The following is a 22,463-nucleotide window of genomic DNA, read 5'->3' as shown; positions in this document are numbered from 1 at the left end:
GGGGCATAATTTTAAGGTGATTGGAGGAAGGTTTCGGGGAGATGTCAGAGGTAGGTTCTTTACACAGAGAGTGGTGGGTGCGTGGAATGCGCTGCCAGCGGTGGTAGTAGAAGCAGATACATTAGGGGCATTTAAGCGACTCTTGGATAGGTACATGGATGATAGTAGAATGAAGGGTAGGTAGTTAGTTTGATATTAGAGTAGGTTAAATGTTCGGCACAACATCGTGGGCCGAAGGGCCTGTACTGTGCTGTACTGTTCTATGGTCTATGTTCTATGTATGTCTGTCTGTACGTCCTTGTACAGCGTGTGTGTTGGCTGTGGTTCAGGGGGTAGTACTCTTGCCTTTGAGTCATATAGTTCTCGGTTCAAGTCCCACTCTAGGGCTTAGGTATAAAAATCAAGCTTGATGCTTTATTGCAGTACTGAGAGAGTGCAGATCCATCAGCAGTGCTGTCTTCTTAATGAGACATTAAACGGAGGCCACATCTACCTGCTGGTACTATGTTGAAGAAAAGCAGGAGAGTTCTGCCTCGTGTCCTGGCCAATACCTAGCCCTCAAACAGCATCACCAGAAGAGATTATCTGGTCATTTATCACATTGTTGTTTGTGGGAGCTTGCTGTGTGTAAAGTGGCTGCCGCATTTGGTACATTACAACAGTGACGACACTTCAGAAGTACTTCATTGGCATTGAGGTGTCCTGCAGTCATGAAAAGCACTATATAAATGTAAATATTTCTTTCTCTAGAGGCCTCTGGAAGAAATTGGGACTGAGGCCACTCTGTTTACCAGAGTAATGAGAGTTAGTAGCAACTCGGTAAGTGCTGGGGTGAAGCTTAATAAAACCATAGAATATTTACAGCACAGAAGGAGGGCATTCAGCCCGTTGTGTCTGTGCCAGCTGATAAAGGGCTATCCAGTCTAAGCTCTAGCTTCATAGCCCTTTGCTTTCGCACAGAGAAATAAGGTTTAGGCAATTCTGTTTACAAACCAAAGGAGTGATTTATTGACCTAATGTTGCTAGAAGCTACATAAGTGATATTGTGAAATCAAAAGCACTGGGCAACATATAGGAGCAAGCAAATGCTGGCAAGGCCAGTTGGAGCATGTGAGGCTCCAAAAGACAGAACATTTCTGTTTACACAGCGAGAGATCAATTGAGTCAGCCTTCCTATTTCAAAGGTGTGTTGAGCCATGAGCAACAACAACAACATGCATTTATTTTGTGCCTTTAATGTAGTAAAGCAACCTAAGGCGTTTCACAGGAGCATTATCGGAGAAAGTTTGACATGGCGACACATAAGGAGATATTAAGACAGGTGACCAAAAGCTTGGTCATAGAGGCAAGTTTTAATGACTGTCTCTAAGGAGGAGAGAGAGGTGAAGAAGTTTAGGGAGGGAATTCCAGAACTTAGGACCTCGGCAGCTGAAGGCATGGGCAGTAATATAAAGCCTCCCCAAACTGAAAATGCATGAGGGTCAAAAACAGGCTGTTACGATAAGTAAATATCCATATTGTCAGCAATAAAGCAATTCAGACTGGTGGAGAGATGGAAATCAGGGATGGACAAGAGACCAGAGCTGGAGGAGCACGGAGATATTGGAGGGTCATAGAGCTAGAGGAGGCTACAAAGAAAGGGAGGGGACGAGGACATGGAGGAATTGAACACAAGGATGAGAATTTTAAATTCAAGGCATTACTGGTCATAAAAATGTAAAGGAAGATGTATGTCTATCTTTCAGTTTCTCTCAGTTGCTCTGTTGTCATGCTTCACATGCTGGTTAGAATTTGAAGGCAGATTGTGTAAAGATTTCTTCATTCACAATATCACATGAACAGAATGGCTGCCCCAAGTCTATCTCCATCCAACAGTAAAATAAGAAACAGAGCGACAAGAATACTGGTAAATGTGTGGCCAGAATCTTACTGTATTTGGGCAGTGCACTTCCTGTTTAATTAAAGGAGTGTCGTGGCTTAAAAACTGTTGTGCCACCTTATCTTACTCAGATGTCCAAAAGTGCTCCATGTCCAATGAATTACTTTTAATGTGTAGTCACTGAGCAAATACGGCAGCCAGTTTGTGCACAGTCAGGTCCCACAAACAGTGGATGCAATGAAAGACCAGTTAATCTATTGGTTGAGGGAGGGTTTGGGCATGACACCAAGAGAACTTCCTGCACTTTCTTGGATAGCGTTTTGAACCACTGGAACAGTCAGACAGTTCCTTGAGTCATCCACAGGACAGCACTTACAACAGTGCAGCACTCCCTCAGTATGTCACTAGAGTGTCAGCCTGGATTGTGGGTTAGTGCAAGCTTTGTACCTACCTAGCCAATGCCTGATTCAGAGTGCAAGATTTTCCATTTCCCCACCAATGACATCTCATAGTCTGATCAGCATAAAAAAGAAATTCTTGCATTTATATAGCACCATTCAGGATGTCCCAAAGGACTGTACTTTTTGAAATGTAGTCACTGTTTTAATATAGGAAACATAGCAGCCAATTTGCACACAGCAAGCTCCCACAAACAGCAATGTGATGATGACCAGATCATCTGTTTGAGTGAGGTTGATTAGGAGCAGGAGTAGGCCATTCAGCCCATTGAGCCTGCTCCGCCATTCAATACGATCATGACTGATCATCCACTTCAATGCCTTTTTCCGACACTATCCCCATATCCTTTTATATCATTGGTATTTATAAATCTGTCAATCTCTGCTTTAAACATACTCAATGATTGAGTTTCCACAGCCCTCTGGGGTAGAGAATTCCAAAGATTCACAACCCTCTGAGTAAAGAAATTTCTCCTCATCTAAGTGGCTTCCCCCTTATTTTGAAATTGTGTCCCCTGGTTCTAGACTCCCCAACCAGGGGAAACATCTTACCTGCATCTACCCAGTCTATCCCTTTCAGTATTTTGTAGGTTTCAATGAGATCACCTCTCATTCTTCAATACCCTAGGGAATACAGGCCCAGTTTCCCCAATTTCTCTTCGTAGGACAGTCTCGCCATCCCGGGAACAAGTCTGGTGAACTCTGGTTGCACTCCCTCTATGGGAATAATATCCTTCCGAAGATAAGGGGACCAAAACTGCACACAGTACTCCAGGTGCAGTCTAACCAAGCTTCTATACAATTGAAGCAAGACTTCGCTACTCCTGTACTCAAATCCTCTTGCGATAAAGGCTAACATACCATTAGCCTTCCTAATTGCTTGCTGCACCTGCATGTTAGCTTTCAGTGACTTATTGACAAGACCACCCAGGTCTCTTTGTACATCTACACTTTCTAATCTCTTACCATTTAAGAAATACTCTGCACATCTATTCCTCCTACCAAAATGGATAACCTCACATTTTTCCACATTATATTCCATCTGCTATATTCTTGCCCATACACAAAGTCTGTCCAAATTGAGGGACAGATGTTTTTCTTTCACCCTTCTGCTCATCTATTGAGCCCAGTTGAGAGATTACAGCTTTCGAGAAGGACTGAGCAAGTTGGGCTTTTATCTTTAGAAAAGAGAAGTCTTAGAGGAGACCTGATACAGCTATTTAAAATGATGAATGGATTGGATAGGGTAGATGTAGAGAGAATGTTTCCACGTGCAGGAGAATCTAAAACTAAGGGACATGAATACAAGATAATCACTAAAAATCCAATAGTGGAATCAGGAGAAATTTCTTTACTCAGAGTGGCTGAAATGTGTAACTTGCTGCCACAGGAAGTGGTTGAGTTTAGATTTTTTTCAAAAATTCTTTCATGGGATGTAAGTGTCGCTGGCAAGGCCAGCATGTACTGCTCAACCCTAGCAACTTTCAAAAGGAAAGTAGACGAGTACATAAGAGAAGAGGGAATAGAAAGATATGCTGAAAGGCTGAGATGAGGGAGATGGAATGGGAGGGCTCTCGTATGGACCATGGGTGGGCCAGACAGCTCATTTTTGTGATATATCTTCTGTGTATTTCTGTGTAATTGTTGCATCCAAATGGATATAGGATCAAAACTGGGACCTACTGGTCTGTCAGTTCTATTACCGATACCAAGTGTTGCTCTGTCATCTACTAGCCCTTTGCTCTTTGCTTCCATCACATCGGTGTGGTTTCTTAACCTAAGGAGAAAGAGAGTGTGTATAATGCTGTTACTCACCTGCCTCCCCACCCTGTTGTTATGGAGCCTCATCCGCGAGTGGATGTCCTTGAAGGTTTCCCGGGAATCCAGAAAGTCCCTGGAGAACTTGTCGCCATACTCCACGTCAGGGCTGCAGCCTCCCCACTCCCAAGAGTCCTGCGGTCCCGGCAGGTCACCAGGCAGTGGCTCGAGTACACCGTGCACCATGCCCTTTCCCCGGTTCAGGGCCTCCAGCTGGAGCCGGTTCAGCTTGAGCCGGAAAGCCTCCTCGTCGCCCCGCCGCTTGTCATCGCAGCTGCAGGCTTTCAGCTTGCCCAGGCTGCAGGCGTTGGAGACGGCGTGAACCACACCTGCAGCTGCAATGGCGTAAGCATATGCACTCTCCTTGAAACCTGTGCACGGACCAGGATAAAGCAGGTAGTTTAGAACAGTTTGTACATAAACCTACACAGCAAGAAAAGAACTTATATTTCTATAGATTCTCTCATAAACTCAGGGACATTCCAAAGTGCTTTACAGCCAGTGAAATACTTTTGAAGTGTAGTTGCTGATTCAACATACAAAATGGGCAATCTGTGCACAGCAAGGTGCAAAAAACAGCAACGTAATAATGACCAGATTTTAGTGATGTTGACAGAAGTATACATATTGGACCAGGGATCTCAGGAGAACTCCTCTGCTCTTCTGCGAATGGTGCCATGGGATCTTTTAAATCCACCCGAGAGGGCAGATGGGCCTCAGTTTAACGTCTCATCTAAAATACAGCACCTCCAACAATGCAGCACTCCCTCAGTACCACAGTGGGAGTATCAGCCTGGATTTTGCGCTATAAAGTCCTTGGTGTGGTAGTACAAGCCCACAACTTTGACTCAGCCACACCTAGATGCACTTGATTGGCCCCCCATCCTAAAGGCCTGCTACCCAACCTGAACCCAATGGGACCCGACGACATGTGTCTGGTTCAGGTTGTGTCAAGTTGCACCTCCGGCTCCGGCATTCAGGCTCAGGTCAGGCCGGGTCGGACACGCTCTATCACAGGTAAGTGGCTTCAATGTTAATTTAATTTTTGGACTAGAAAGGTGGTTTTGTTACAGTTATTTTAAGCTTGTGCAGATCAGCAACAAAGTGAAAAACAAAAGGTAAGTTAACTGATGGTCGGGTCGGGTCGGGTCGGGTCGGGTCGGTTCGGGCGTGGGAAAAAATGGAAGGACTCGGGCCGGGTCGATATTTTTTTTTGCAGACCCGAGCAGGCCTTTACCCCATCCACCACCTTGAACATTCACTCCCTTCACCACCGATGCAGAGTGGCAACAGTGTGTACCATCTACAAGATGCACTGCAACAACTCGCCAAGACTCCTTCGACAGCACCTTCCATTGTCTACCACCTAGAAGGACAAGGGCAGCAGATGTATAGGAACACCATCACCTGTAAGTTCCCCTCCAAGCCACACACCATCCTGACTTGGAATTATATCACCGTTCCTTCACTGTCATAGAATCATAGAGAGATACAGCACCGAAACAGGCCCTTCGGCCCTCCGAGTCTGTGCCAACCATCAACCACCCATTTATACTAATCCTACATTAATCCCATTTTCCCTCTCACATCCACACCTTCCCTCAATTCTCCTACCACCTACCTACACTAGGGGCAATTTTTGTACTGGCCAATTTACCGATCAACCCACAGGTCTTTGGCAAGTCTTTGTCGCTGGGTCAAAATCCTGGAATTCCCTTCCAAACAGCACTGTGTACCTACACCAGATGGACTGCAGCAGTTCAAGAAGGCAGCTCACCACCAACTTCTCAAGGGGAATTAGGGATGGGCAATAAATGCTGGTCTAGCCAGCAATGCCCACATCCCATGAACAAATAAAAAAAAGGGCTGAGCAATTAATGGTAGCATCCATAACAGCACTGGGATCAATGCAGAGTGAACTGTACCTGAACAGTGTTGATTGCAATATTATATCAATAGTCAACAGATAGTGAGACAGACCAGCAGAGAGAGAGACACACAGAGATCAGAAGAGGAAGAGAAATCAATGGTAAAGTGGGCAGATAAGTAAGCAAACCAGCAATGACAGTTTGGTTTAACTGAGTGGCTTGCTCGGCCATTTCAGAGGACAGCTAAGAATCAACCACATTGCTGGGGGTCTGAAGTTATACGTAGGCAAGACCAGGTAGAGACGGCAGATTTCCATCCCTAAAGGATATTAGTGAACCAGATGGGTTTTATGACAATCGATGATAGTTTCATGGCACCATTACTGAGACTAGCTTTCAATTCCAGATTTTTACTAATTAATTGAATTTAAGTTCCACCAGTTGCCGTGATGGGATTTGAACCCATGTACCCAGGCCATTAACTTGGGCCTCTGGATTACTAGTCCAGTGACATTACACCATGCCACTATCAAGCAGCACCTGAAAATAGTGTATATAACACAGGCGATGGGCCCTGACAACATGCCAGCTGTAGTTCTGAAGATCTAGCGCCCCTAGCCAAGCTGTTCCACTACAGCTACCAAATGGCATCTACCCGACAATGTGTAAAATTGCCCAGGTATGTCCTGTACACAAAAAGCAGGACAAATCCAATCCAGCCAATTACCACCCCATCAGTCTACTCTCAATCATCAGTAAAGTGTTGGAAGGTATCATCGACAGTACTATCAAGTGGCACTTATTCAGCAATAGCCTGCTCACCACTGCTCAGGCCAGAGCCATTCAGCTCCAGACCTCATTACAGCCATGGTTCAAACATGGACAAAAGAGCTAAATTCCAGAGGTGAGGTGAGAATGACTGCCCTTGACATCAAGGTAGCATTTGACCGAGTATGGCATCGAGGAGCCCCAGAAAAACTGGAGTCACTAGGAATCAGCAGAAAACTCTCCACTGGCTGGAGTCATACCTAGCACAAAGGAAGATGGTTCTGGCTGTTGAAGGCCAATCATCTGAGCTCCAGGACATCACTGAAGGAGTTACTCAGGGTAGTGTCCTAGGCCCAACCATCTTCAGCTGCTTCATCAATGACCTTCCCTCCACCATAAGGTCAGAAGTGGGGATGTTCGCTGATGATTGCACAGTGTTCAGTACCATTCACGACTCCTCAGATACTGAACCAATCTGTTCCCGCATGCAGCAAGACCTGGACAACATACAGGCTTGGACTGATAAGTGGCAAGTAACATTCGCGCCACATAATTCCCAGGCAATGGCCATCGCCAACGAGACAGAATCTAACCACTTCCACTTGACATTCATAGGCATTACCATTGCTTAATCCGCACCATCAACATCCTAGGGGTTACCAGAAACATAACTGAACCAGCCATATAAATACAGTGGCTTCAAGAGTGGCTTGGAATTCTGTGGCAGGTAACTCACCTCCTGACTCTCCAAAGCCTGTTCACCACCTATAAGGCACAGATCAGGAGTGTGATGGAATACTCTCCACTTGCCTGGATGGGCGCAGCTTCAACAACATTCAAGAAGCTCAAAGCCATCCAGACAAAGCAGCCCGCTTGATCGACAGCCCATCCACCACCTTCAACATTCACTCCCTCCAACACCAGCGCACAGTGGCAGCAGTGCCTACCATCTACAAAATGCACTGCAACAACTCGCCAAGACTCCTTCGACAGCACCTTCCAATCTCTACCACCTAGAAGGACAAGGCCAGCAGATGCATGGGAACACCACCACCTGCAAGTTCCCCTCCAAGCCACACACCAACCCGACTTGGAATTATATCGCTGTCCCTTCACTGTCACTGGGTCAAAATCCTGGAACCCCCTTCCTAACAGCACTGTGGGTGTACCTACATCCCAAGGGCTGCAGTGGTTGAAGAAGGCAGCTCACCACCACTTTCTCATGGGGAATTAGGGACGGGCAATATTAACTCTGGTCATTCCAGTGGCGCTCAGATCCTGTGAGCGAATAAAGAAAATGTTGAAATCATGACTCATCATACCCTCTCTTCCTCTAACTTACACTTTCCCACGATCCCCAAACTATGGAGCTTCTCACTTTCATATCCTTCTACATTCTTTGAAACACAGCTTGAACTAATCACCACATCTTGATTTATTCCCTGGAATCGTGAAGGTTCACAGTACAGGAGCCCATTCAACCCATCTTACCTGCAACAAGGAGAAAAAAATGGAAGGTTATGTAGACAGAGTTAGATGAAAAGAGGTAGGGGGAGGCTCATGTAGAGCATTGACAGCGGGGCAGATCAGTTGGGCCAAGCAGCCTGTTTCTGCCATGTAAATTTTATGTTATTCTCTTCATCCCCTTGAGGGATTTTAAATTGATGATCTCCTGTCCCCTCCCCCCCACCCCCCCATCACTGTCACTGTCTCCTCAACCAGAGGATGTCGTCTTTTCCTATTCACCTTATAAAACACTTCATTATTTCAAAACCTTTTATTACATCTACCCTTTACATTTTCTGCTGCAGTGGAAATAGTACCTATACTTTAAGCCTCTCCTTATAATTATAGTTTCCTATGTTCTCTCTTTTTATAAATGAACCTTAGTGGTGTTCTGCATAATGGGCTTCGGTCCTTCACCTAGACTCCTTAATAAAAGAAAACAATTATTATGGCAACTGCTTGTGTGGTATGCAAAATGAGCATTCCAGGAAATGGCACACACAAGGAAAAAGGCCATTCGGCCCAACCCATTCAAGCAATCAAGTAGACTGAATTGCATTTTGCACACCCTGTTCCCACGTCCTTTCACCTCTTTTCCCTTCACCACCCACCTTAAATGTTGATATAGTCCTTGCCCCAACCAGTGTAACAATGCATCATTGCACCAAATCCGCAATTATCCAAATAATGGCATTTTGGACTAAGTGTAGAATAAATGACCAGAGGCTAACACAATCATTATGGATAAATAATTGGTAATGCAAGATGTGGTAGAGGTGAATAGCATAGGTACATTTAAGGGGAAGCTAGGTATTGTGCATGAGGGAGAAAGGAATAGAAAGATATGCTGACAGGGTTATATTAAGAGGGATGGGAGATGGCTCATGTGGAGCATAGACAACAGCAGACACCACTTGGGCCGAATAGATTGTTGCCATACTATAAATTCTATGTAATTTGGCATTCACATATAAGCAATGTCGTTACTTCAACAAGCTGCTAAACTGTTGAGGTGTAACACTTGTGGGGAGTACAACAGTAATGAGAGTGATGAGGACATTTCTTCAAATCTCTACACATCACTCCAACAACTCAGAGAAAACTATTTGAGGGTGGGGGAGTTTTGGGACTATTGGGAAGCATGGGGTGGTGGCATTTATTTTAGATTGTTCCAGTAAAAAGCCAGCACTGACGAGATCAGCTGAGTGGCCTGCCTCTGTGCTGTATGCCTGGGTGGTTCCATGGTTCTATGCTATTACAAGACAGGCTCCACTACTGGTGAAGGGTCTACATCTAAAACAATAATCTGACTCATGTTTTCTCAGGTGTTGGTGCACCTGATGCCTGCTTCCGGCACTTTCCACCTTTAAATTTAGATTTCTGGCATTTGCATCTTTTATTTATCCGATCTTAGACAGCCACGTTCATACTGAGACAGAAATATGGAGATAAACGCAGAGAGGAGAACAAGCAGAGAGGCAGATAGATACAGACCCACAAGCAGACAGATACACACATTACATAAACACATTTTGAGAGAAAGGAAGATATAGGTAGGTAGACTAGTAGAAAGATAGACAGACAGATAGGTATGAGATTGCCATGAAAGGATAGATGCCCGAATAAAAATTGCTAGATGGCTATTTGGGTGGACACATATATGCAGACAGATTGGGGCAGCGGGGTATATTGCCAATAGTCTGGAGCTGAGTGGTCCTGGCAGAACCCAAGCTGAGCACCAGTGAGTAGGTTATTGCTGAGTAAGTGCCACTTGATAGCATTGTCAATGACACTTTCTATCACTTTGCCGATGATTGTGCAGTAATTGGCCAGATTGAATTTGTCCTGTTTTTCTGGACAGGACAGTCCTGGGCAATTTTCGGGATATTGGCAATGATGTAGCTGTACTGAAAGAGCTTGGCAAGGAGCACAGTCAATTTTTTTTTTATTCTTTCATGGGATGTGGGCATGGCTGGCTAGGCCAGCATTTGTTACCTATCCCTAAACACCCCTGAGAAGGTGATGGTAAGCCATCTTCTTGAACCGCTGCAGTCCATCTGGTGTAGGTACTCCCACAGTGCTGTTAAGAAGGGAGTTCCAGGATTTTGATCCAGCGACAGTGAAAGAATGGCGATATAGTTCCAAGTCAGGATGGTGTGTGGCTTGGAGGGAAACGTGTACATGGTGGCATTCCCATACATCTGTTAACTTTTCTAAAGCAGTTTAGTACAACTTGCTAGGCCATTTCAGAAGGCAATTAAGAGTCACATAATAAAAGCAAAATACTGCGGATGCTGGAAATCTGAAATAAAAACAAGAAATGCTGGAATCACATTTTTTACTATCTTTTTTTGCATTTATTTCATTTCATCTTAGTTTGTTCAGTTTGCTTACCCACTGTTTTTTTCAGGTTTTTTTTCAGGTTTGCGCTTGCTGCTGTTCAATATTCAGTGTATTCACACCTAATCTGTACTAATGCTTTGTCTTTCAACACACCATTAACATATTGTTTGCCTTTGCTCCGTGACCTTTTGGTCAGCTATGTGGCCTGGTCCAATCTGCACCTTCTCCTTTGTTATCTCTTGCCCCACCCCCACCTCACTTGCTTATAATCTGTGACTTTTCTAATATTTGTCAGTTCCGAAGAAGGGTCACTGACCCGAAACGTTAACTCTGCTTCTCTTTCCACAGATGCTGCCAGACCTGCTGAGTGATTCCAGCATTTCTTGTTTTAATTAAGAGTCACATGTAGGCCAAATGAGGTAAGGACAGCAGATTTCCTTCCCTATAGGGCATTCGTGAACCAGATGGGATGATTGTTTCATGGGCACCATTATTGAAACTAGCTTTGAATTCTAGATTTTTAAAAATTAATTATTTGAATTTATTAATTGAATTTAAATTCCACTAGTTGCTGTGGTGGGATTTGAACCTGTGTCCCAGGGCATTAGCCTGGGGCTCTGGATTATTAGTCCAGTTATGTTACCACTATGCCACAAGTCATCAATGATACTGGTAGGCCCATGGTCTTTGCTGCATCCAGTGCACTCAGCCTTCACTTGGAGTGAATCGAATTGGCTGAAGACTGGTTTCTGTGATACTGGGGACTTCAGGAGGAGGCCGAGCTGGATCATCCACTCGGCACTTCTGGCTGAAGATGGCTGCAAATGCTTCAGCCTTGTCTTTTACACAGGCGTGCAGGGATCTGCCATTATTGAGGATGGGATGTTTGTTGAGCCGCCTCCTCCCGTTAGTTGTTTAATTCATTTAGGACTGCAGAGCTTTGATCCGATCTGTTGGTTGTGGGATCACTTAGCTCTCTCTATTGCATGCTGCTTCAGCTGCTTAGCATGCAAGTAGTCCTGTATTATAGCTTCACCAGGTTGGTACCTCATTTATAGGTATGCCTGGTGCTGCTCCTGGAATGCTCTCCTGCACTCCTCATCGAACCAGGGTTGAATCCCTGGCTTGATGGTAATAGTAGAGTGGGGATATGCCAGGCCATGAGGTTACAGATTGTGGTAAAATCCAATTCTGCTGCTGCTGATGGCCCACAGTGCCTCATGGATGCCAAGTTTTGAGCTGCTAGATCTGTCCTGAATCTATCCCATTCAGCACAGTGGTAATGTGACACAACATGTTGGAATGTATGCTCAGTGTGAAGACAGGACCTCATCTCCATCAGTACTGTGCAGTGGTCACTCCTACCAGTACTGTTATAAAGAGATGCCACTGCAATGGAAGACTGGTGAGGACAAGGTCAAGTAGGTCTTTCCCTTGTGTTGGTTCTCTCACCATCTGCTGCAAACCCTGTGTGGCAGTTATGAGCTTCAGGACTCGGTCAGTAGTGGTGCTACTGAGCCACTCCTGTTGATGGACATTGCACCCAAAGTACATTTTGTGCCCTTGTTGCCCTCATTGCTTCTTCCAAGTGGTGTTCAACATGGCGAAGTACTGACTCATCAGCTGAGGTGGGTTTGCGGGGGGGGGGGGGGCCGAGGGGGCGGGTGCGGTGTGGTAGGTGGTAATCAGCAGGAGGTTTCCTTGTCCATGTTTGACACGATGCCATGAGAATTCAGGAGGTCCGGAGTCAATGTTGAGGCAGCTTACGGCTACTGCCTGGATGAGTGCAATTCCAGCAAAATTCACAAAGCACCTTCCAGGACAAAGCAGACCACTGATTGGCACCCTATCTACCATCTTAAACATTCATTCCCTCCATACTGGAACAGTGGCAGCAGTGTGTACCATCTACAAGATGCACTGCAGCATCTCACCAAGCCTCCATCGACAGCACCTTTCAAACCCGCGACCTCTACCACCTAGAAGGACAAGGGATACATCCACCTGCAGGTTCCCCTCCAAGCCACACACCATCCTGACTTAGAACCATATTGCCATTCCTTTACTGTCACTAAATCAAAATCCTGGAACTCCCTCCCTAACAGCACTGTGGGAATACCTTCACTACATGGATTGCAGTGGTTCAAGAAGGAATCTCACCACCACATTCTCAAGGGCAAATGGGGATGGGCAACAAATGCTGCCCTAGCCAGCGACATCCACATTCTGTAAACAAATAAAAAAGTGGTTCTGGACCAGTAACCCAAAGGTTGTGAGTTCAAATCCCGCTCTGAGCAAGTTCGGAAATTCAGGTCAAGAACTCTGGCACTCTGTGGACTGGTATCAGAAATCAAAATGATCAAGAAAGCTGCCAAATTGGTGTAAAAATGCAAACATTTCTTACTAAAGTCAAATACAGAGATGGGGAAGTAAGTGTAGCCTAGCCAGTATCACATCCCGAGAACAAATGACAAAATAAACTAATAATAAACCAATAAAACTCTGCTGCCCATATCCTAACTCACATCAAGATCCATTTACTCATCACCCCTGTGCTCACCAACCTACATTGGTTGCCAGTTAAGCAATGCCTTGATGTTAAAATTCCCATCCTTGTTTTCAAATCGCTCCATGGCTTCACCTTCTCAACAACACTGCATTTATATAGCGCTTGTAACACAGTAAAATGTCCCAAGGTGCTTCACAGGAGCGTTATCAAACAAAATTTCTCACTGAGCCACTTAAGGAGATATTTGGACAGAAAAGAGGTAGGTTTCAAGGTGCGTCTTAAATGAGGAAAGAGAGGTAGGGAGGGGGAGAGGTTTAGGGAGGAAATTCCAGAGCTTAGGGCCTCGGCAGCTGAAGGCATGGCTGCCAGTAGTGAAGCAATTAAAATCCTCCCTTTCTCTGTCCCCTTCTAAACCCTCCAAGATCTCTGCACTTTTCTCGCTTCTTGCATATTCCCAATTTTCATCATTTCACCATTGGCGGCCATGCCTTTAGCTGCCTGGGCCATAAGCTCTGGAATTCCCTCCTTAACCTGCTCCACCTCTCTCTCCTCCTTTAAAACCTATCTCTTTGACCAAGCTTTTAGTCACTTGAACTAATATCTTTTCATACAGTTCGGTGTTAAACTTTGTCTGATAACGTTCCTGTGAAGCAGCTTGGGACGTTTCACTATGTTAAAGATGCTATATAAATGCAGGTTGTTGTTGTATATATGATTGCTCTGTGGATAGACAGTTCATAGCATTCAGCTGAGAGAAGGCAGTTCCCTGGAGCCCCAAGCGGATCATAGCCGCACCCGTTGGGTCCCGACAAGTCCTGGCACTTTTATTTGGAGATAATAATTTAGCAGTGAACCTGGTGTCCGCCAACAGCTGGAAACACTCCAAATAACCACTGCTGCAAATTAGAACTTGCCCAGCTCAACTTCAAGGACAAGGGAAATTTAATAAATAAATCCAGCACTGCATGATTCCCCCTTTTAAAAAAAAAGTAGTGTCGCAGTCAGAACTCGGCTGTAAATACTTCAGATCAGGAGAGCAGGATGGAGTTGGGTCTGTGCTTTTTGCACTAAAGTCTTCTGAAATCAGAGGGAGAGAATTTTGACACAATTGGGCCTCGCTGCCTCTCTCCTCCTTTAAGATGCTCCTTAAAACCCTGTTTGACCAAGCTCTCAGTCACCTTTCCTAATATCTCCTGATTCAGCTCAGTGGTAATTATTGTCTGATTGTGGCTCTGTGAAGCCCCTTGGGCATGTCTTTCTGCATTAAAGGCACTATATAAATGCAAGTTTGTAGAATCATTCAGCACAGAAGGAGGCCATTCATCCCATTGTGTCTCTACTGGCTCTTTGAAAGAGCTATCCAATTAATCCCACTCCCCTACTCTTTCCCCATAGTCCTACAAATATCTCCTTTTCAAGCTTATGTCTAACTTCCTTTTGAAAGTTACTATCGAATCTGCCATTCCAGATCACTAGAACTCACCGTGTAAATAACAACTTGCTCCCCTCTTGGATTTTTTGCCAATTATCTTAAATCTGTGTCCTCTATTTTACCAACCCTCCTACCAGTGGAAACAGCTTCTGAGTCAGTCCTGTGTTCTGCTCACTTCTCCTTTATTATTTCTCTTGCACCACCTTTTTATTCCCCTCCCAATTTTTAAATCCCATCTCGACCTTGGGGCAATGCCTCGGCCTCAGAACGGGGGCTATTTTTAGTTTTTGTAAGCGATGGGGTTGAAAATGTAGGAGGGAGTGAGAATTCAGACTAACAAATAATTCAAACAGGCACACACGCACGGATGCACTGACAACAGCAGAAAGTGGGAAAATGAATTAAACATTTAAGGAATCTGTCACTTCTGGTTATGAGGAACAGGGAACATGTGCACCAAAGAGAGCGGAATCACTTAGTGCGAAATGGGAAGGCAGAGGAGGGAAATGCATAAACAGGCAAAAGGTAGATGGACAATATTAAGTATATAAGAAGTATATCAAGAAAATGTTGATTTAACTTGGATCTGTACAAAGATGCCAAACCCAATGTTTAGCCTGGAGTGAGATTAAAGTACAGTACATGTATATTTTGGCTGTGGGTTGGGCGTAACTTGGAATATTGCAGTGCAATTACATTGCAACATGAGATTTCACACCAGGTCGAGTTTGAGATCAGTGCAAGTGGACGACATTGACCTACACCCAACACAACATTCTCTAATCACGGAGGTAGATTTCCACGTGTGTATGGATTCTGGCCTTCTTTGCATTCCCGATTTTCATTGCTCCAACATTGACAGCCAAGCCTCCAGCCCTCAACTCTGGAATTCCCTCCCTAAACTGCTCCACCAATCTACCTCGCTCTCTCCTCCTTTGAGATGCTCCTTAAAATCTACCTCTTTGACCAAGCATTTGATCACCTGTCCTAATGTCTCCTTATGTGGCTCGGTATCAAATTTTGTCTGAGAATGCTCCTGTGAAGCGCCCTGGGAAGTTTTACACCATTAAAAGCGCTATCTAAATAGAAGTTGCTATTGATTTCCTGTCAAGGAACTATCCAATCAGGAAATAATTTGTAGGACGTTTGAGTCCAATCTATTTCACTTCACCTAGAAAAGGAGGAGGCCTAATTATTCATTCTGTCAAATTCAAGCAAAGAGGCACCAAAAGTTGTAACCACAATTGTTTACAACACTATCAGAGCAGTTCCAAGCACCACGTGTGCATACATCAGACACTGTTTGTATGCATATATATCAGTCAGAAGTGTGATGGAATATTTTCCACTTGCCTGGATGGGTGCAGCTTCAACAACACTCAAGAAGCTCAACACCATCCAAGGCAAAGCAGCCTGCTTGATTGGCACCCCATCTACCACCTTAAACATTCACTCCCTCCATCACCGGCACACCATGTCTGCAGTGTGTACCATTGACAAGATGCAGTGCAGCAACTCGCCAATGCTTCTTCAACAGCCCCTCCCAGACACATGACCTCTACCACTTAGAAGGACAACGGCAGCAGATGCATGGGAATCCCACCACCTGCAAGTTCCCCTCCAAGCCCCACACCATACTGACTTGGAACCATAATCACCATTCCTTCACTGTCTCTGGATCAAAATCCTGGAACTCCATCCCTAACAGTACTGTGTGCGTACTTCACCACATGTACTGCAACAGTTCAAGAAAGTGGCTCACCATCACCTTCTCGTGGGCAATTAGGGATTGGCAATAAACGTTGGCCTTGGCAGTGACGTCTACATCCTGTGAATGAATAAAAGAGATGTTGTGTGTGCCTGGATATAAGGCATCACACAAGTACAAATATCAGAGAATTCATGTCTGCATATACATTAATTTGCTGTAAAGAACTTCGTGATGTCCTGAGCTCATGAACAGATGCTATACAAATGCAGGTCTTTTATGCTTTACAACAGTAATAACTATGTAATGCAATACACTTCTTTAGTATTGTCCTGCACTGCTCAATTAAGCTTCTCATTGACGTTTTTAATTATTATATCACACCAGTTCAATTCCTATCATACCTGGATTGGTGGGATTCAGTGAGAAACAGCATCAGTAGGAATTGTGGCTCAAAGTTCTGATTTTATGACCAGAATGTTGATTCCATTACCAGACCAAAGAACAAAAGAACAAAGAACAAAGAAAATTACAGCACAGGAACAGGCCCTTCGGCCCTCCAAGCCTGCGCCGATCCAGATCCTCTACCTAAACACGTCGCCTATTTTCTAAGGGTCTGTATCTCTTTGCTTCCTGCCCATTCATGTATCTGTCTAGATACATCTTAAATGATGCTATCGTGTTCGCATCTACCACCTCCGCTGGCAACGCGTTCCAGGCACCCACCACCCTCTGCGTAAAGAACTTTCCACGCATATCCCCCCTAAACTTTTCCCCTCTCACTTTGAACTCGTGACCCCTAGTATTTGAATCCCCCACTCTGGGAAAAAGCTTCTTGCTATCCACCCTGTCTATACCTCTCATGATTTTGTACACCTCAATCAGGTGCCCCCTCAACCTCTGCCTTTCTAATGAAAATAATCCTAATCTACTCAACCTCTCTTCATAGCTAGCGCCCTCCATACCAGGCAACATCCTGGTGAACCTCCTCTGCACCCTCTCCAAAGCATCCACATCCTTTTGGTAATGTGGCGACCAGAACTGCACGCAGTATTCCAAATGTGGCCGAACCAAAGTCCTATACAACTGTAACATGACCTGCCAACTCTTGTACTCAATACCCCGTCCGATGAAGGAAAGCATGCCGTATGCCTTCTTGACCACTCTATTGGCCTGCGTTGCCACCTTCAGGGAACAATGGACCTGAACACCCAAATCTCTCTGTACATCAATTTTCCCTAGGACTTTTCCATTTACTGTATAGTTCACTCTTGAATTGGATCTTCCAAAATGCATCACCTCGCATTTACCCTGATTGAACTCCATCTGCCATTTCTCTGCCCAACTCTCCAAACTATCTATATTCTGCTGTATTCTCTGACAATCCCCTTCACTATCTGCTACTCCACCAATCTTAGTGTCGTCTGCAAACTTGCTAATCAGACCACCTATACTTTCCTCCAAATCATTTATGTATATCACAAACAACAGTGGTCCCAGCACGGATCCCTGTGGAACACCACTGGTCACACGTCTCCATTTTGAGAAACTCCCTTCCACTGCTACTCTCTGTCTCTTGTTGCCCAGCCAGTTCTTTATCCATTTAGCTAGTATACCCTGGATCCCATGCGACTTCACTTTTCTCCATCAGCCTACCATGGGGAACCTTATCAAACGCCTTACTGAAGTCCATGTATATGACATCTACAGCCCTTCCCCCATCAATCAACTTTGTCACTTCCTCAAAGAATTCTATTAAGTTGGTAAGACATGACCTTCCCTGCACAAAACCATGTTGCCTATCACTGATAAGCCCATTTTCTTCCAAATGGGAAGAGATCCTATCCCTCAGTATCTTCTCCAGCAGCTTCCCTACCACTGACGTCAGGCTCACCGGTCTATAATTACCTGGATTATCCCTGCTACCCTTCTTAAACAAGGGGACAACATTAGCAATTCTCCAGTCCTCCGGGACCTCACCCGTGTTTAAGGATGCTGCAAAGATATCTGTTAAGGCCCCAGCTATTTCCTCTCTTGCTTCCCTCAGTAACCTGGGATAGATCCCATCCGGACCTGGGGACTTGTCCACCTTAATGCCTTTTAGAATACCCAACACTTCCTCCCTCCTTATGCCGACTTGACCTAGAGTAATCAAACATCTGTCCCTAACCTCAAAATCCGTCATGTCCCTCTCCTCGGTGAATACCGATGCAAAGTACTCGTTTAGAATCTCACCCATTTTCTCTGACTCCACGCATAACTTTCCTCCTTTGTCCTTGAGTGGGCCAATCCTTTCTCTAGTTACCCTCTTGCTCCTTATATATGAATAAAAGGCTTTGGGATTCTCCTTAACCCTGTTTGCTAAAGATATTTCATGACCCCTTTTAGCCCTCTTAATTCCTCGTTTCAGATTGGTCCTACATTCCCGAAATTCTTTCAAAGCTTCGTCTTTCTTCAGCCACCTAGACCTTATGTATGCTTCCTTTTTCCTCTTAGCTAGTCTCACAATTTCACCTGTCATCCATGGTTCCCTAATCCTAAGGTCTTCTATATTTTTCATTTTGGCATCATGCAATATTTACATTGCCAGTGGCCAGTGTTGGAATACAACTTGCTAAGCAGTAATTGCGAATGACTTCATTGCACAGAAGGAGAAATGGTGGAAGTGGATGGTAGAACAAAGAGAGCACGGGTGTTTGTGCACACATTTTTGAAGATGGCAAGACAGGTTAACCAAGCAGTTCATAAAGCAGAGTACAAAAGCCAGGGAGTTATGTTAAACCTATAAAAAAAAAATGAGTTTGACCCTGGCTGCAGTATTGTGTCCAATGATGGGCACAACATCTAAGGAAGACCATGAAGGTTTTGGAGAAGGTATAGAAGAGGTTTACCGGAATGATTTCAGGGATATGGGATTACAGTTACATGGATAGACTGGAAAAGCTGGGGTTGTTCTCCTTAGAACAAAGAAGGCTAAGAGGAGAGTTGATAGAGGCATTTAAAATCAAGAAAGGTTGAAACAGAGATGTAATGAGAAACTGTTTCCAAGGGCTGAAGGGTCGATAACCAGAGGGCACAGATTTAAGGGGATTGGCAAAAGAACCAGAGGCGACACAGGAAACACTTTTTATGCAACGAGTAGTTAGGATTTGGAATGCATTGCCTGATAGGGTGGTGGAAACAGATTCAATAGTAGCCTTCAAAGAGAATTGGATAAATAAATAAAATAAATAAAGACTGCACTCAGTGAGAGGAACCACGATGGACACAGACCTCGGAAAAGGTAAGATGGGTTGGGCCTCGCCAGGGACAATCGGCCAGGCCCTGGGAAGTGGGGTGGGGATGGAACAATAGACCAGGGCAGATGTTTCAGCGAGGATGGCCAACACTGCTGGGGCCACCCTCCAAGGGGCACAGGGTGCTTGATGAGGAGAACCCCCCCCACTAGCCCACAAGGAGGCCGCCAGGTATTACTGGGCAGCCTTCACAGGTGCCGATGTGGCCATCCACCATTGGTAAAATACTTAATTGGCCACTTAAGAGCCTCAATTGGCCCAAGGGCATGTGAGCCACCTGCCACCTCCCCTGCCACTGGTTGCAACAACAACTTGAACTTATGTAACGCCTCTAACATAGTAAAACGCCCAGGGTGCTTTTTTTTAATCTTTCGTGGGATGTGGGCATCTCTGGCAAGGCTAGCATTTATTGCCCATCCCTAATTGCCCTTGACAACTGAGTGACTTGCTAGGCCATTTCAGAGGGCAATTAAAAAGGTCAACCACATTGTTGTGGGTCTGGAATCATATGTAAGTCAGACCAGGTAAGGATGGCAGATTTCCTTCCCTGAAGGGCATTAGCAACCCAGATGGGTTTTTAAGGACAATCGATGATAGTTTCATGACACCATTACTGACACTAGCTTTCAATTCCAGATTTTTATGAATTAATTGAATTCAAATTCCATCAGCTGCCGTGGTGGGATTTGAAAGCGTGTCCTCAGGTCATTAGCCTGGGCCTCTGGATTACTAGTTCAGTGGCATTAGCACTACGCCACTACAGGTGACAAAAGAGTTAGATTTTAAGGAGCATCTGAAAAGGAGGAAATGTTTAGGAAGAGAATATGGTGGGATAGATCTTTTTCAGCTCTCTGACTGTCTCACAACTGTACCAACTGTAAGGATCCTATGTGAAATGGGTTTGTCAGTAATTTTGGCCCAGTTCCTGTGGGCATAGAACTGCAGCAGGAAACTGGTGCAAGATGGCACAAATGAGCTATCAGTTCACCCTAGAGCAGTATGGAGTGCTGCTCTAAGGGTGAAATAGCATGGAGGAAATATTACTCCCCAACTATTCTCTACCTGGCCTGGGAACCCTCGATTCTGATACTGGCACCCAAAGTGGAAAGGTATTCCATTCTCTTCTCCAGTACTGGCATTCCTTAACCAAACTAGCACTAAAAAAAAATTCAAAAGTGCATAAATTATGGGTTCGGTCGCAGCTCAATGGTTGCACTCTCGCCTTGAAGTCGGAAGGGAAGGTAAGTGGGGGGGGAATCTCTGGACAATACATTGATGATGTGGCCGACTGAATTAGAAGACAGTCACTCCAGACACTTGGGCAGAAAATCTAGGCTGACACTTCCAGTGCAGTGCTGAGGGTGTGCTGCACTGGCAGAAATGCAGTCTTTTGGATGAGATATTAAACTCAAATTCTGTCTGCCCTCTCAGGTGGATATAAAAGATCCCGTGGCACTATTTCAAAAAAGAGCAGGGGAGTTCTCCCTGGTGTTAAGGCCAATATTTATCCCTCAATCAACATCACTAAAACAGATAGTCTGGTCATGTCACATTGCTGTATGTGGGAGCTTGCTGTGCACAAATTGGCTGCTGCATTTCCTACATTTCAAAAACTATTTCAATGGCTGTAAAGTGCTTTGGCACATCCTGAAGTCATGAAAGGCACAAATAACTGCAAGTCTTTCTCTATATAAATAAAGATTATTATACTATAGTGAAATTGATAAAAAGCTGATTTCAAAGGAAAAGCAAACTTATGAGAGAGAATTCATCAAGCAATTACAACAAGTCTTCAACTGGCAATAGAGGGCAGCCACTACGAGGATGGAACAGTGGATGAGGAGCAAGTAATGGATCTTGTGTCAAAGGTCACCTGTACTTTGATAGGGCTCATTGCTACTAGTCCCAGCTTTAATTTAATAATCCGGAATAAGGAGAATATCCCAAAAGGTTACAATCATGGAGAGGTTACTGGACTTACACAAAACGGAATGAGAGGCACTGTACCTTTAAGGATATAACTGTCAGCCAGTTGATAATACAGAATAAAATGGGTAAATAAGCTTTCCAAACGCACAAACACACCGGCATAATTCTGTACCTCGGCTGAAGATCACACTGTCATAGGGGATCTTGTTCTTGGTCTCCAGGCTGGAACAGTTCCACCTGTGATCCCGGAACTGGTGCTGACATTCGTGGATGGCGATCTGGATTCCCTGGATAGCAGAAGCTGTCACATCGGGGTTCCTCATGCAGACTTCCAACTGACGGCGAGTCAGGCTTGAGAGTGTTAGGCACACTGTGTTCACGGTTAGGACGGGGTCTAATGGGATCTTTAACCCAAGGATTTCATTACACCAAACCCTGTCGGCAAAGGCAGAGAGGGAAATCTGTATTAACATTGCTCACATGATCACTTTACCATTCAGGAGTGCCTAAACCCCATGAGGAGCCAGGATAAAAGGAATACAAAGGGTTGAAAACATAATATTATCACACTGCATATTGCAACCCTCTGAGTGGCAGAAATAATGTATAAAGAATGAATGTTAAAAATAACTGCCATTGCTACAGTACCTTCCATAATCTTAGGATGTCTCAAAGCATTTTACAGACAATGAGGTACCTTTTAGAAGTAATCTAGAGAAATGCAACAGCTAATTTGTGCACAGCAAGCTCCCACAAATGTGAAATTAAATAATGGTAAGTTTATGTGTTTTAGTGATGTTGATTGAGGGATAAATATTGGCCAGGACACCGGGGAGAGACTCTCCTGCTGTTATTCCAAATAGTGCCACAGGATCTATTGCATCCAGCTGAGAGGGCAGATTGGTCCTCGGTCTAATGTTTCATCCAAAAGACAGCACCTCTGACAGAG

At 44.7% G+C, this 22,463-nt stretch overlaps 1 protein-coding gene across 2 annotated transcripts in view; it reads right to left on the bottom strand.

Annotated features, from left to right (window-relative positions):
- The window catches only part of wnt10a (wingless-type MMTV integration site family, member 10a), an 80,379-nt gene that overhangs the window by 34,428 nt on the left and 23,488 nt on the right, over positions 1 to 22,463 (bottom strand). For both annotated transcript variants that reach the window (XM_068034472.1, XM_068034471.1), the window contains exons 2-3: positions 21,687 to 21,949; positions 4,153 to 4,526 (exon numbers count right to left, since the gene is read on the bottom strand). In XM_068034472.1, the coding sequence (XP_067890573.1) occupies positions 4,153 to 4,526; positions 21,687 to 21,837 (525 nt within the window). In that variant the 5' untranslated portion in view covers positions 21,838 to 21,949. The remainder of the gene's footprint in view (positions 1 to 4,152; positions 4,527 to 21,686; positions 21,950 to 22,463) is intronic.

This window comes from Heterodontus francisci, chromosome 7 (genome assembly GCF_036365525.1).
Source record: "Heterodontus francisci isolate sHetFra1 chromosome 7, sHetFra1.hap1, whole genome shotgun sequence".
Taxonomy (NCBI): Eukaryota; Metazoa; Chordata; class Chondrichthyes; order Heterodontiformes; family Heterodontidae; genus Heterodontus; species Heterodontus francisci.
The sequence above is the reverse complement of the archived record's forward strand: the minus strand, read 5'-3'. Positions and strand labels throughout refer to the sequence as shown.